The 16,928-nt window shown below is 33.2% G+C and overlaps 1 protein-coding gene across 1 annotated transcript in view; it reads left to right on the top strand.

Annotated features, from left to right (window-relative positions):
• Nucleotides 1-16,240, top strand: part of LOC145291497 (aminopeptidase NAALADL1-like) — a 98,840-nt gene extending 82,600 nt beyond the window's left edge. The window contains exons 9-12 of the mRNA XM_080137401.1: nucleotides 1,454-1,651; nucleotides 4,802-4,991; nucleotides 8,277-8,451; nucleotides 15,940-16,240. Of these exons, the coding sequence (XP_079993527.1) occupies nucleotides 1,454-1,651; nucleotides 4,802-4,991; nucleotides 8,277-8,451; nucleotides 15,940-16,102 (726 nt within the window). The 3' untranslated portion in view covers nucleotides 16,103-16,240. The remainder of the gene's footprint in view (nucleotides 1-1,453; nucleotides 1,652-4,801; nucleotides 4,992-8,276; nucleotides 8,452-15,939) is intronic.
• The last annotated feature ends 688 nt before the right edge of the window (nucleotides 16,241-16,928 follow it).

Here is a 16,928-nt window from a genome sequence, read left to right as displayed (position 1 = left end):
ATGATTCTCTTGTAAAAATAACAAAAAAACTCTGAGAATCAATGTTAAATCTGGAAGTTGAATTTATCACCATACTTAGAAGTTGTTAATTTACAACATGAGACTAATAAGTAAGTAAATTTGTGTTTGTTTCATTTTTTTTTTTTTTTTGTCAAGAAAAATATTACAAGAATCGTTTTGGAATCGGTAATTAGGTTAAAATTTTTCTGATACCTCCCAAAAGTGCTGGATTCCAATAATCATCCCAACATTGATATACTGGAATTAAAATCAATATATATATATATATATAAAATATATTTTAGTCATCGACATACAGACCTGTTTCGTTGTTTCACAACTCATCAGTGCCGCTAGACTAACACCTCTCCCAAGCCGAGGATCGAACCTAGAACCGTCGTGATGACAGTCGGCAGTCCTACCCCTTGACTACGGAATCGGTGGCCGAAATTAACCTGTCCGAACGATTATTTAAATAAACATCCGTCCGCTATATATATATATATAAATTGATCAGACACCGTAGTGTTTGTTAAATATATGGTTAAGTGTTAGTTTTACTCATTTTGAATTGCTTAAAGCTTTACTGCTCACTCATTTGCGACCAAATTTAAAACAATTTTTACAGTTCATAGGTCATCTTCTCAGTTATATATTGAAATAAAAATTTCAATTTTCGTTCATTAAATCAAAAGTTATAAAATTACTAGTGTTCCAAATGAGTTAGCATTTTCTTTCCACGGAAATGTTGATAAAAAATATATCAATTTTATACATTGTATGATGTTAAAAAAGAATATATCAATTTTGTACATTATATGATGTTAGAAAAGAATATATCAATTTTGTAAATTGTACAATGTTAAAAAAGAATATATCAATTTTGTACATTGTACGATGTTAAAAAAGAATATATCAATTTTGTACATTGTACGATGTTAAAAAAGAATATATCAATTTTGTACATTGTACGATGTTAAAAAAGAATATATCAATTTTGTACATTGTACGATGTTAAAAAAGAATATATCAATTTTGTACATTGTATGATGTTAAAAAAGAATATATCAATTTTGTACATTATACGATGTTAAAAAAGAATATATCAATTTTGTACATTATATGATGTTAAAAAAGAATATATCAATTTTGTACATTATACGATGTTAAAAAAGAATATATCAATTTTGTACATTGTATGATGTTAAAAAAGAATATATCAATTTTGTACATTGTATGATGTTAAAAAAGAATATATCAATTTTGTACATAATAGCATAAAATATGCTACTAAGCATTTGTGTGAGAGAGTAAGTATGATGAATATATTCTCATACTCTTTTTATTGGCAACAAAACATCACTTTGTTTAAAAAAGTAAAAACAATTATTTATTTTTTTAAGTAGTTCCTAATCGATAATAATTCAGAAATGTTTTTGCTTTTTTTGTCTAGGTGCCTGACCCTGTAAATCCTGAATCGAGTATCTCAATGCGATATAAATATACAAAATCTGAACGTCCAATGTCTGCTACATCGGATGCTGCGCCAGGGAGTCTCTCATCTCAGTTGGTTGACACGCACACATTACAAATGAGTCACTGGGTCCCAACTGCACAGTTCAGCTGCATTTACTCTGCTCAAAATGAACAGGTTTGTTATTGGGATCCATTTTAAAAATTGTTTTTTTTTTTTTGTTTTTTAATATTCTAGAGAGCTGTAATAACAGTTTTGTTCCTGCATTTAATACAGCATTATAACTAGTTACTTCCTATTTGGAATTATGGACTTGCCTATATACATATATATATATATATATATATATATATATATATATATATATATATTGATTCACACTGAGGAAGACCAAAGGATTGGTAAAAAATTATGTGCTTTGGAAGGAAACATTCTTGTTTTTTTCAAAAGACTTTTTTGTATTTCTACACGTCAACACACAGGAAATAAATACAGAAAAGATATAAACATTTATATATTTTTCGTATTGATTTTTTATTCATACATATTTAAATATATATAAATATATATATATAACTCAAATAACCTTGTAACGAGTGATGTAACCCACTTTCCGGTTTATGACATCGGGATGCACATGCATACATAAACATTAACCCATAACAACGTAAACAAATAAACACAAATTGCTTCTTTTCGAGATTTTGATCTGCATACTGAAATATTAACGTTATTATTTCGAAATTATTATTTAACATGGGAAGAGTGGGGATGTTTTGCAACTATTCTTTATTACAACTATACTGTCGCTATTTTCTTACAACTAAACAACTTTAACCCGTTGACAAACATAAGAACAATTGTAGTAAAGCCAAGACTACTACTACTCCTCCTCCTCTCTATCCGTCCCTTTTCCTTCCTTCCTTCTTTTTTTTTTTGTTTACATTTCTAGATACAAAATAGTTGTGTGAGAACGGTGAATTTGTTGACACATTTACTAATCTGTTTCAATATTAGTTTTATTTTATTTTATTTATTTAGGTTTTATTTTTTTGCTTCAGGTTTTATCATTTTTTTTTAGATTTTAAGTTTCTATAACTTGGTTGAAGAATTCCAATATAGGTTTTTCATTCTTATATTTCTCATCGGTAGGTTCATGTGCGTTTTTGCTGCTAAATGACTTTCGGAGGCGTTCGATTCATAGGAAAATCATGTTTAATTTTCGATTTTTGAGCGATTATTCGGAAAACGAGGTCACTTTACACGAATAGGGAGGATTTTCTTTTACATATTTGAGTGATCCGTCCGTGATTTTTCATTTTAATATACTTTCATAGAAATGTTTCTGTTATGTCACAAGTGTCACGCTCATACATGAATTCCATAGCTAATATAACATACTGGCACAACGAGTCACAGGTAGTTTAGTATATATATATATTTAACCTATTAAAATTGATAAGCCTTGGAGGTTGATTTGTGTGACTAAACCATCTTGCAGATATTGCTCTCTGCAAGAAAAAAGAAATGTTAATGTTTATAACTGCGACAGTTCTTTTTTTTTTTCATAGGAGTCACAACTTATCAAGGCTCAGAGGCCACTCGAGGATAAGGATTACAGTAGTCAATGGGACAATATCATAGTAATTGTTAGTAGTGTAAATTTGGTAAATTGGATTACTTAAGGAGAACGGCTCATCAAGAACTTGTTTACGTTAGACTTGAAGATGACCAAACTGTAGTCAGCTGAAAGAGATTTTCACAGGCGTGCAGTTCTAAGAAAGAAACTTTGTTCATGGAATCTATGTTTGGGTTTAGGCACAGATAAAGAGTGGGGGAAATTATTGATAGTGTTTTCAGCTAGACGAGTGTTTCTCATGAAAGTTTGGTGAAGGAGTACCATAGATTGAAGCTCAAATAGCACTTGCCATGAAAATAATGAAAAAGCAGAGACAGGCTCACAATGTCTCTTCTTGCTGTATTTACTGAGGTTAACAGCCCTAAGCATGATTGTGATGTGGAGTTTAAAAAGAAAATACGTCCAAAGAGGAAGAAAGGCAGGTTTTTGAGTTTTTATATTACATAGGGAATTAGTTAAATGTAAATATGAAATAGGATAGTCAAGGATTCGAACTTGCGAAGCTAGATTTGGAATTGAAAATTCCAATCATAAGTTAAAATAAATACAGAATGTTATTGAAATAAGGAATTGCAATTGTTTAGCTTACATATCTGTATATGGAAAAGGAATGTAATAATGAAATTTGTTTCTGTTAAGGAATTTAATCGTCAATTGAAACTGTAAACATATTTTGTAAAGAAGTTATTTGAAAAATAGGTTACTGAACTCGGGGTCATGTCAAGTTTGGCAACGTGACACATGTCATCCAACGTGCTTTATGAGCACATGTTTAATCATGCGATGACAGTGACGAGTTCTCAATATAGATAGAGTTTTTAGATGCAGTCGGGGAGAAGAGTCGGAGAGAAGCAGAGAGGTTCAGACTGATTCTCCGTTAGAATCAAGGCACCCTCTAGAAGTGAGAGGGTTTTAGAAATAACCATGTAACAACTTTGAATCCCTGAGATAAAATCATGTCCGACTGGTCGAAGATGAAATAAAGGACGTCAACATGTGTTTTTGTATCTGCGTCTCCGTGTTGTTATTCAACAGAAAAGGTATTGTCCATTTATATTATAAGAACTTTGTGAAAATCATCATCTCAAAAATAGGTAAGAAATATATGTATCTATTTTTATAGAAACACTCCCGTTCATACAGAACTGTCTGTCTCTTTATATATACCTGTTTATGTCTCCAATACACTATCTCTTACAACATGAACATCTTAAGACATATGAACACTCAACACATAAACACTCCTAAGACAACCTCTAGATAAAACACTAAGACTCGCCTAATACTAACATGAACAACAATACAAATATATACGCCATCTTAAAATACCACCAATTACATAAACCTCACCTCCCTGTTTTTTGTGTATAAAAATATGGTTTTATTAAAGGCAACTCTATTTTTCTAATAAATAAAAATAAAATTAAATAAAAGAACAAAAAATATGAGGCCTCCAGATTTCTGCGGAAATATCCCTTTCACATCATTTTCGGAGTTAAGAGGTAGATAACCCTGGTTTTTAATCAACTGTTCTTTATTTCTTATTCTTTTCTTTTAACTTAGTTTACTAATTTTATATGTGAAATTAATTTTCCCTGGCAACGCCAAGTATCCCTGCTAATCTTTATCTTTAATCTTAAATGAGGTTTATTCTTTGTCGATAATGTTTGTCCAATTCTCTTTTAAAGCCAGAGAAATTTGAGTCATCTGATCGCAGCCATCATTATCGTCATCACATGGCAGTGACTAGAGTTGCCTCCCTTGTGCTGTTAGCCTTAGCTGATAAAGAACGACATGCCTACAGCGTGGAACAGTTAATTTCAGCTGTCCAACATGAAGTTTCTCGCTTTCTGAATCGATGCCATGGGGTTTCTTTCAGTAAGTTAAAAATATTTTCTTTTTTTATTATTTTTGGTAATATATCGTATTTGTTTCATTTTACCTCAATCAAACTTCTCAGAAATTAAGGAATAATACTTAATTTCTGTATGAGATACATAGATATCCGAATATTCATCAAAGTTCTCCTTTACTTCTCAAATATTGAGTTCGTAAAGAAGTTGGTAACATAATTTTCTCTTCCCAATTGACCATTTAAATATGTTATAGTATATCTTTCTTGTGGTTTCTTGGTTTTACTGGATTTCAGGACAAGAATTCATTTAATCTGTTGAAGTATCAAGCTTTGTGTGGTTACTTAAGGCAACATCACTTGAAGAAAGTAGACTATTCATCATATATGCCGGTGTTATATAGCTATACTGATGAGATTTTATTTAGACTGTGAATACTATGTGATTTTGAATATTTAGTCATACCAGGTTATCCTGACCTTAAACACTCAGGGATAGTGTTTAGTAGACATTCAAGTTCTTTTGTGTGTGTATATATATATATATATATATATATATATATATATAATATGAGCAAACAGTTAATAAAATATGTTAAAAAACACTTTGAAATGAGTTAAAAACATATTTAATCTGAAAAGGAAACACTAGATAAATGGATAGTCCTTAATCCGCGGAGTTTTGAAGAAATACTTTCCTTCTCATCAGAGGGTAGGAATTAGCAAAATGCGGGATCGGATTTTGCATGCTAAAGTATTTGATGAAACAACAAGTAAGTCAAAGATCTTACTTGATAACAAAAAAAGTGAAGCAGAGGGAATATGGAGAAGAAAAAGGTGATTACACATGAATGGATGGATAGTCTGGTGGAAGATAAATAATCCAGTGATGGTAAAATCCAAATGTATAACTTCAAGAAAGTTAATTGAATTTCCATTTACACAAGTAAAATCCAAGGAAATCCCGTAATTGGAAGAAGATGGTCTATAATAATCCAAAGACAGAAATCCATGGAATAATTCACAAAATTTTATTTTATATATATATATATAGAGAGAGAGAGAGAGAGTAATATGTAGTAATAACTAGTTATATTTATATCTAGAAACAAAGTATGTTAGTATTTTATTCAAATGTTAATGCAGTACATCTTACACATGTTAGTTTGAACAGTGGAAATTCACCAAACAACCTATCAGAGAGAGATATGTGTTCCTTGAAAAAAAAAGTTGAAGAGTTTTTTTCTTTGAAATAAAAAGGATATGATGAAAGAAAAATTTTGATAAAAGGAAATAGAAATGTTTTAAAGTTTGCAAAGTCATAAGAATAAAACAAATTCTTACTTGTTATAGAATATATAGGCACCTTCTGAAAAGCAAAAAAAAGCTATTGGATTCACAGTCCACAAAGAGACATTATTTTACAGTGCCATATTTGATTTACCAGATCTCAATCATACTTCTGAAAGTTTCGTATTTATGTACAAAAAGCAAGAAGTTATTCACAAACTCTATGAGATTCTATTTGTAAATACGAATAATAAAGAAAGCACCTTAAATTTAATAGCATTTAATTAGCCAATCAAAGTTTTCATATATTAATTTACGAAACTAAAGTTACTTACATAACATACTCGACTATCAACAATACATATTTAATTCCTTTTGTAAATAAATGTTCATTTTAAAATAGATGTAATCTTATAAATTCCTGTCTTATATATATATATATATATATATATATATATATATATAAACTAGGTTTTTATCATTGAGCACTTTCAGTTGAATTAAGTCGGTCAGTTTAGCTCTTATGCATAGATCATCGTATAACAATTAGATCACTGTCTGACTGACGTAAAGAACATTTAAAATTAAAATGTTTAAATTTAACGTTATTTCACGCGGTTAATGGTAGCCGAATGGATACGGTCTTTGCTAATCGAGCCAGAGATGGCTCGTGTTGCTGAGTTTGAATCTGTCGACTAGTGTTAATCATGACACCTTGCACTGAAGATTCCCGAAAGGATGAAACACTAGTCTCTGTCGGTATTTAATTATAATTTAATTAATTATTGTAGTAAAATAAAAAATAATATATATTTATAATATAAAGCTGAACGTCTGTGTGTGTGTCACGAATAGGTTCCTATATGCTTGACTATTACAGAAAATTGATCACATATAATGATAGATGTATCGAGACACAGGAATGTGTATGTTTGATCTGGCATAATGATGATTCATTAAAATTGTGGGGTCTGCATATGCGCCTGGTCCACAAAGTATAAATAAAAAAATTTAAAAATTATAAAAAAACGTTTACAAGTGTTTTTGATATAGATGTACATAATACTTTGATAAGTATGTTTCAACTTAAATAGAGATGGTATAATAAACCTGTGGGGTCTGCGTTCGCGCCTGGAAATAGGCACAAACTTTAATAAAGACTTTTCATATCTATCTGCGTAAGTATACTTTGATAATTATGTTTCAGTTTGAAGAAATATGGTATAATAAAATTATGGAGTGTTCGTTCGCGCCTGACCTCCATAGAATGGAAATATGTCACAAAGTTTAACAAGGTTTTTTAATATAGATTCACAGAATATTGTGATAAGTGTTTCAGTGTGAACAGGTATGGTATAATAAATTATGAAGTTTATCTATTTTATTTTTAATTTCATCATATTTTGCTTGGGTTTGATACCCCCAAATTCGAAGCTATCTCTTTACAACCCTTCCTTTTCATAACCTATCATACTTTTATAAACCAGAGTCCATTTTCTGTAGGCTGTTTTTGAACCCAGTCAACAACGGGTACTTTTGCTAGTATATATATATGTGTGTGTGTGTGTGTGTGTGTGTGTGTGTGTGTGTGTGTGTGTGTGTAAGATTAGTGGGAGTGAACCCCAGCAAAATGTTCAATTATTAAAGCAAAATCAAAAATAACAGCATAATAGTTAGTTATATATGTATTAAAGAAGATCAGAATAGCATCAGTACCGTCTGTTTCAGATCCAAAGAGGTTGAAGGGAGTCCGGTAAAGGAGAGCAAATATAGTCATGTGTTTGAGCTTGAAACCGATGGTATCGATCTTACTTTTATCTTCTGTAATACATGCATATCCATCATATTTAATTGATATAATGGATGTCATTATTAACACTAATCTGACTCTGGAGCCAAACAATTTCTCCTGGATTGTGTATTAACCCCCCCCCCCCCAAAAAAAAAAAATGTCAAAAAAGAAAGAAAGGGTAAAAATAATGGTGTTTCCTTTTTTCCACTTATGTTTTTTTTCTTTTTAGAATCTGTTGATAAAGCGATGTCATCCTTGCTTGAAATAATGGTTGGAAGTCAACATTCAAAGATTTGGCAAGGTTTAACCCAATCCTCTTCTGCCAATCCAAATTTATACTGGTTTATCCACAACTGTCAGAATCAACTCCTCCTTCTGCACAGAATACTTGCACCACTCACAAGGTAAATATGATGCACTTTGCTGATAGATTTCAGTCACAACATTTTACGAATTCTGTTAGCTTTAATTTCCAAGCTGAAAAGTTTCTTACCAGTTATGGTGATGAGAGTGAGTGTACTAATTTTTAAGAATAGGTATCCAAGAAAATTTCAATACTTAATCATTGATTCCAAGTTTCACTGGCGAGTTCTGAGACTGGCAAACAGTAATAAACTTAACTGGATAAACTAAAATATATTATTATTAATTTTTTTTTTTTTTTTTTTTGCAAAGAAGTTATTTCATGAAAGAAATCTACAGTTAATAAGGAACCGTGTATTTGTTCGTTTAGCTGTGCTATTATAATTTTCAGTACTTTTTTAAGAATAGGTAAAAAAAAAACGTCATTAATTTCAAACTTTCATCATAGAGTTCTGAGATCTATGAATGTTAAAATTCACTGAAAAAACTGAATCTACTGCAGTAGAACCTCGGGATATGGTGGCCCTAGGATACGCTTTTTTCAGGTTACGCTGTGGAATACAATGTTTTTTTGGACCCTGGTTATGCTATTTGTCCCACCTTACAATATTATTTATAATGTTATTTGATTATATACATATTATATGCTGTACTGTATTTTGTTACTAATTTTTAATGCCATATCCCGGGGTCCTACTCCATTGGCCTTTTTGAAGAAAATAAACAAATTATTTCACAAAAGAAACTTGATTTATCTTGTACTTAAGTGTATTCTGTGATATAGTTTTGGTACTTCTACACAATACAAACAAAACTGTGATTTTTTTTTACTTAACCCTAAATGAAACACTAAATTGAACCTTAAACTAATCTTTTTTGTAAAGGTAAATCAAAAGGTATCCCAAAAATTTCAAATGAAAAGTGCAAAAGTAATAAAGGGTATCAGAAAATTACAGAAACGTCAGAACTTAATCTTTCTAATTAAGTGAAAAAAAAAAAGTCGTCTGCCAAGTAGTTGCGCCTTTTTTATTTGTATATTTCGCTAAGGTTGGAACTTGAGTTGTCTTTCTCCATTCGTAGTCGGAACTGCTTATGTCATGACTGCAAAATGTAAATGAATACTTAGTCCTAAAAATCATCATTTTTTTTTACTTTAGTTATGGAAGGTGCTAATAATCTATTTAATAATAATAAAATTCTATTTTACCTTTTACTATTATGGTAACTAGCAGACCTGTGGAAATTACACAGGGGATTCATTCATATGTAATATATTGATGTTGCCATTCTATAGATGTTCAGCGTAAATGGAGACGCTCTGATATTATTGTAGCTTTTTTGTTAAAACTGCAAAAAGTATTTATCTAAGCTAGCAGGGACGTCTGGCATAGCCCGGTCGTAAAATACGCTTAAATATGATATTTTAATTCTTGCAGATTTCATACATATTATTATATAGTTAATGTTCTATCGATTTTTATATGTTATAAAGTTGCGATTTTAAAAATAAAAAAAATATATCCACATGATTTGGGTGCATCAGCTTGAATCACAACCGAAATCAAAACTTATGAAAATATATATATATATATATATATTTTTTTTTTTTTTTTTTTACATAGGTGTCACAACTTATCAAGGCCGATAGGCCACTCAAGGATAAGGGTTAAAGAGTGTAGAGTAGTCAAAAGGACAATATAGTAATCAATAGTAATGGAAGTTTGGTAAATTTGTTAACTTAAGTGGAACGGCTCATCAGAAACTTGTTCACGTTGGACTTTAAGACAACCATATTATAGACAGCTGGAAAGCAGGAAAACGGAAGACAATTCCACAGGCATGCAGTTCTAAGAAAGAAGCTTTGATCATGAAATCTATGTTTAGGTTTAGGTATAGATAAAGAGTGGGGAAAATTATTGATAATGTTTTCAGCTAGTCTAGTGTTTCTTGTGAAAGTTTGGCGAGGGGTGACCATAGATTGAAGCTCAGTTGAACACTTTCCATGAAAATAACGATAAAGCAGAGACAAACTCGCAACATCTCTTCTGTGAGATAGAGGTTGCAGCGAAGAGAAAAGGACATCTCCCACCAGGCCACGAAGTCTATTTTGAACCCTATCAAGGCAGGACAAGTCTTTTCTAGCAGCTCTTGCCCATATGTGGCAACAGTATTCCATCCTTGGACGTATCTGGCTCTTATATAGATCAGCAGTGAGATATCTACTGGATCGATAGAAGGATCCGACCATTTTTCCAGCGGCCTTGGCAACAGATTTTATGTACGTATTCCATTTAAGATCAGGAGTAAAGGTCAAGCCCAGAAGCCTGTCAAAACTTGAGGCCTCCCCAAGACGAGAGCCATTCATTTTAATTGATGCCAGATGGGGATCAGAACGTTGATGATGTAAAGATAGAAGCTTGGTTTTAGATGCATTAAAAGTAACCAGCCACTCGTTTCCCCATTGTACAACATGATCAAGATCAGAGGAGAGAGAATCGGAGAGAACTTGGTCGTTTACTGTCTTAGATGTGCTACCATAGATGGTAGAGTAATTTAAGGAGAGTAGAGAACGTTTTGTGGAAGCGTTGTCGTCCAAGGATGGAATACTGTTGCCATATCTGGGCAGGAGCTGCTAAAAATAGCCTATCCTGCCTTGACAGAGTACAAAATAGACTTCGTGGCTTAGTGGGGGATGCCCTTTTCTCTACCCTGCAACCTCTCTCCCACAGAAGAGACGTTGCGAGCCTATCCTTGTTTTATCGTTATTTCCATGGCAGGTGCTCGTCTGAACTCCAATCTCTGGTCCCCCCTCGCCAATCTTTCACGAAAAACACCCGTCTAGCTGAATCCACTGTGAAAAATTTCCTCCACTCTATATCTGTGCCTAAATCAAAACATGGATTCCATGAACAAAGCTTCTTTCTTAGAACTGCACGCCTGTGGAACTCTGTTCCGTCTGCCTGCTTCCCACCGGACTACAACTTGGATGTCTTCAAGTCCAACGTTAACAAATTCCTAATGAACCACCCCCTTAAGTAAACACTTCATAAAATCTCCACACTAACGTAATGTACTTGCAATAATCCTTATCCCTGAGTGGCTTCCGGGCCTTCATAAGTGGTGATCACTGTGTAAAAAAAAAAAAAAAAAAAGCTCCCGTTACTCTCGCTTCTCTTTATTTGTCACTCAGTCCTCATTTTTTTAATGAGTGATTTTTCTGACAAAGGGAGAAGAAAAAGCTGTATTCTACGTTGGCAGTATTTTTCGTGAACAGTCGACAGAGATGGCGGAAATTTTCTGTTCTATGTCTATCCTTGTAGCCATGTCACTAGTAAGGGTGCTGGAGGTAAACGTTTTATCTGGGCTGACGTTATCCGCCTGATAGTCAGGGACCCGAACCTTGGATTAACCACTAATGAGGCTGTCCTATCAGCAAGCGCAAAGTACTGGGGCTGCTGTATTGCCATTTGGTGAATGGATTCTGGACTATGCAGTAGTCTCTGGTGAGGCCTCTCGATTCCATACTAGTGGGTAATTGTTACGGCTTTACCTTATCATGTGCTACAAAAAAAAAAAAAAAATTCTTCGTTACTTTTCTCTCTTTGTTTCCCCTCTCTGTCCTGCTCTAAGCAAGTCTGACGACCTAGTCCACAAACTCCAAAATTCCATCATGACAAGTTTCAATAAAAAATACACGATTAAACCCGGATCTGAAACTTCCAACGTAGACCCCCCACTACCATGTCTCCTTCTCCAACATCAGGGGTCTACGTTCTAACCTTCCAGAGGTTGAAGCCCAATTACAGGAGACTAAACCAGACCTTTTATTTTTAAGCAAAACTGGAATTGGACAGACTATTTCCCTAAATGAGTTCGTAATTAAAGGATACTCTAACCTAACTTCCAAATCTGACCCCCAAGGTCGCCATGGGCATGGAATATGTGCCTATATAAAAGATGGCTTTCCATGTGGTAGGGACATCTCCAGAGAAGATCCTAACTTACCCTATATGTGCTTCCGAGTAGCACTAGCTCACACTGCAGCATTTATATTTACTCTCTATCGCCCCCATAACAGCAGAGTTACTATCTTTAAAAGCATATCTGAGAAAATTGACCAAGTTCTATCAGCATATCCTTCAGCTAACATTCACGTACGTGGAGACTTCAATGTTCACAATGTGGAATGGTTGACCCACTCAAACAAGACCGATGATGAGGGGAGATTCTGTCATGATTTCTCCATTGCTTATGACCTCACTCAGATTGTTCACGAACCCACCCGTGTGCCCGACAATGACGGCCAGTATGCAAGTCTCCTAGACCTTTTTCTCACAACTTGCCCTGAACTATGTTCAGTTTCCGTTCTGTCTCGTCTTGGATCTTCGGACCACTCAGTTGTATCAATTAAGATAAAAATGAAATGTAATAAGTCCCCAGACGTACCTCTCCATCGTACAGCATATCGATACACTATGGCTGACTGGGATAGTTTCCGTACATTTATATCGGATCTTCCTCTGCGTTCCATGTTTAAAAAGGATGTGTCGTCTATAGTATATATATATATATATATATATATATATATATATTGAATTCCTTCAGCTATAATCAAAACCAAAACTTATGAAGAATTCTTGGTAAAATTATTTATAAAAAGAAATAGATGACTTAAGTGCCATCAACTATAATCGAAACAGAAAACAAAACTTTTTGAAGAATTCTTAGTAAACTTATTTATTACAAGAAATGGAAGTCCATAACAATTTAACGACAATCACTCGGATGTAAATGTGACACGAAATAAATAACACACGTTATCCTACTGATATATAGATACTTTATATAAATCACAAAATCTATCTCTAATAGGTGAGGGATGTATGAGTGGATATGAAGAAAGAAATTAATTGATTTTGCATTCTTTTAAATAAAATACATGGCGGCGCAGAGCAACTTGCTTATTTGAAATATCAATTGAAACAAAAAAGTAAGTTGCTCTGCCCCACCCTGGATTTTATTAAATTAGATTGTCCTAAAGGGAGCTAATTCAGAATTTACATCCATTAAAAACATTTGTGAATTGTCTCCCTGCTATCAAAATTGTGTGATTTCTTTTTCAGGGGGGTTTTGTAATTTTATTTTAGATAATCCCATACAAGCTGTTTTGATTGATACCCAATCCAAAAGGAGGCGCTTCTTTTATTATTTAAATATTTTTTAGTTTTTTAAATTTTTAAAAAAACTTTAAAGATCTGAATGTATTTTACACATCTTTCAGTAAGTGTCAGGCCTTAGTAATAAAACAAACTTTTAGGCAAAAACTGCCGATAACTGTTAAAAGTAAAGGTTTATTTACTTTATATCTTCCCAGTAGTATTATATGATCTTGATTGTATCACATGACTAAACAACTAGCCAATCGCATTCAAGTGTTTCAAAATCACATAATGCGTTTCATTACGGGACATCGCCTGATCGAATAAAAAACAAAATATCCACCCTCTGTCAAACTACTTCCTTACCCCCTCAATTTGATAAACTCAAAAGTAAAACCCTTAAACTTTTTTGCAATGTCAAACGATTAATAACTGACCTGTCAAAGTCATATTAGAAGGCAAAAGAGGCACCAAGGAAAAGGTGGAGAGAAAATGTTTTTGATTGGACATCTCTCAACAGTTGGGCGTCCATCAACCAACTTGCCCTGGATCGAAAGGAATGGCAGAGAGTAAATCACATGGGTTCACAATCCGAACCATGCGGAAGATGCGACTCATGATCAGGCAAAAATTAGATTCCATTAACATAGTTTCCTTTTAGAGTGATACACTGATTCCAACGTTTTGCTAACAGTTTGATGACATTTGATAAAACGGTTTGTCTTTAGCCTTGAAAAAATATACCACAATTTCTGATATCATATTTTTTTAGTTTGTATGATACTTATTTGCAACTAAATATATTGGAACATTCTTTTGAGGTCTGCAAACAGCCAGTAGTCGTTGGAGCTAGGCCTGAAGATTAGGGTGGGTGTGGAAGCAATTTGAAGTTCAATTTGTGCATTTTTTTCCATCGTTGCGATCGATTTGTGATATGGTGCAATGTTTTGTTTAAATAATACATTTTTTATTTCTCGTTTGTTGCCGGTTTTTTCTTTTGTGATTTCTTCTTGCAAATGCATAAATATTGCTATAAAACATTCACTATTGATCATTCTTCCATTCTCAACTTAATTGGTGAAGAAAATATCTTGTGGATCCCAAAACCTTGCCTGCTGATGTTTGCATCTTTGGACGGGTTGAAGAACTTTCTTCTGCTGCTACCCACTCAGCTGACTCCAGAGTGAAATTGTTGATACATGTTTCATGCATTGTCACATATTAATGCAATGACTCCTTTCAGTTGCATTGAAAAATTGCAAACTCTGAATCATTAACGTGTTGTTGTTTTTGATCGACTGTGAGCAAACATGGGATCTACTTTGAACACAGCTTTTATCATTAAAAATTTTTAATGCAAAATGATGAATATTGATATTTTTTTTATATTTTCACCTTTTCTGCTATCTTGTGCAACTTCAATTTACAACTGGCCAAAAGGAGTTTATGAACTCTTGTTTTTCAGGGCAACATGAAAATTTGAGCGACCTGAGCGTTCAACATCATTTGTATCTATTGTTTCCAACGGACACTTATGAAGCTATTGCTTTGCTTGAATAGTATTTTTCCCCATCAGAAAGCGATGCTTCACCAATACATCATGCATTTAGAAGTTCAAGTGTAATGTAAATAGACACCTTGCTGCTCAACTTCCTGCATAATATCTCTGTGAATGATTTCCCAGATAGTAGCCCCCTACATCAAAGTGGCACGACATGAAATCCAGATTTTTCTTGTTTTATAAATTTGCAACAATATCTTTATTTGAATAACTGTAATTTGTAAACTAATAATTCGATTGGAATCAAATTTTGATACATGCCATTTGAAGGTTAGTACTTAAAAAAGAAAATGCATATATTTTATTAGTGGCATCATCTATAATATGGTCCGGGTCTTATTGAGTGAGGTGTTAAAGGTACGGATGTTTTTGTTTCTTCAATATTTCTGATAACTCATCTTTTTTTTTTTTTTTTTTGCATAGGCGTCACCACGTATCAAGGCTCAGAGGCTACGCGAGGATAAGGTTAAAGAGTGTGCAGTAATCAATGGGACAATATCATAGAAGTGGAAATTCGGTAAATTTATTAACTTAAGTGGAACGGCTCATCAAGAACTTGTTTACGTTGGACTTGAAGATGACCATATTGTAGTCAGCTGGAAAGCAGGCAAACAGAAAACAGTTCCACAGGTGTGCAGTTAATACGCTAAAATCCCATTGACTAATGTATACCCATTAACCCTTATACTAGAGTGTGACTCCTTTATAAAAAAAAAAAAAAAAGAAAGTGTTTCCTGTTATCGTGAAGTTGTTCTAGGACAAATATCAAAGCTAGTTCTCAAATTGTTCTGTTATTTTCTATATTTCAGATTGAATTCTTCTGCAATATTTTTAGAATCCCTTCAACTTGAGCAAATCAGTTTGCATCCAAATTCAACAAAGATGCCTCTCTCCGGGATCCGATGTTCCTCGCCAGTGTTGACTGCCATAGCACAGAGATTGGAACAAGCGTTCAATTCTCTTTCAGATTGAATCATCAATATCCTCCCCCTCATCCCCATCATCTTCGCCTTCATCTTTAACTGAATGATTTTTCAATGAGACTTATTATTTTTACAAATCCAATTTGCACTCGGCTAGCCAATGAAATTGCAACACCATCAAAGAAAAACAACTGTCAATACTGACTTTGTCCAAATATGTGTGAGACTATTAAAGAGAAGTTGTTAGTGGATGGGATGTTTTAAAGTGTACAACTGTATTTTAACACTCGGATCAGTGCATTATCCAAGTCTGCAGTAGAGAGTACAAAACTACAAAATGATTATATTGAAGCAATATACCTTATTTTTGAACCTGTGCTTATATATATAAATGGTCTGGTAAGGCTACAGGGGAGACAACCGCAGAAGCAAAACTGGAGCTGGCTTGCAGGACACTATATATTCAAATGTAGGCAAATTTGGGCATATTTTATTGGTTTGAAAATATAGGTTCTTTCTTACTAATTGTCACAAATTAGAGGTTTTGGAACTATATATATATATATATATATATATATATATAAATGAACAATCTAGATCCATGTACATCCAGCAGATAGCACACGATGCCAACTGTGAACCTGAGACAGCTGATGGAAGACAGAAAACTCTGGAGAGGAAGAGTCAGATTGGTCCGGGCAAGGAGCCCGTCCTGATGATGATGATATAAATGAACAACAATTTTGCTATATTCTAAAGTCCAAGCTTTTTTTTCCAAAATAACAAACTTTGCTACATTTTTACAGATCTGTTTCGTTCACAGGAAACAATCAATAATTGTATGCCAAGATTGAATATTTCCTTCTGTGGACTCG

The sequence above is a fragment of the Euprymna scolopes genome, chromosome 12 (assembly GCF_053919585.1).
Source record: "Euprymna scolopes isolate OS-2025 chromosome 12, ASM5391958v1, whole genome shotgun sequence".
Classification (NCBI taxonomy): Eukaryota; Metazoa; Mollusca; class Cephalopoda; order Sepiida; family Sepiolidae; genus Euprymna; species Euprymna scolopes.
The sequence above is the reverse complement of the archived record's forward strand: the minus strand, read 5'-3'. Positions and strand labels throughout refer to the sequence as shown.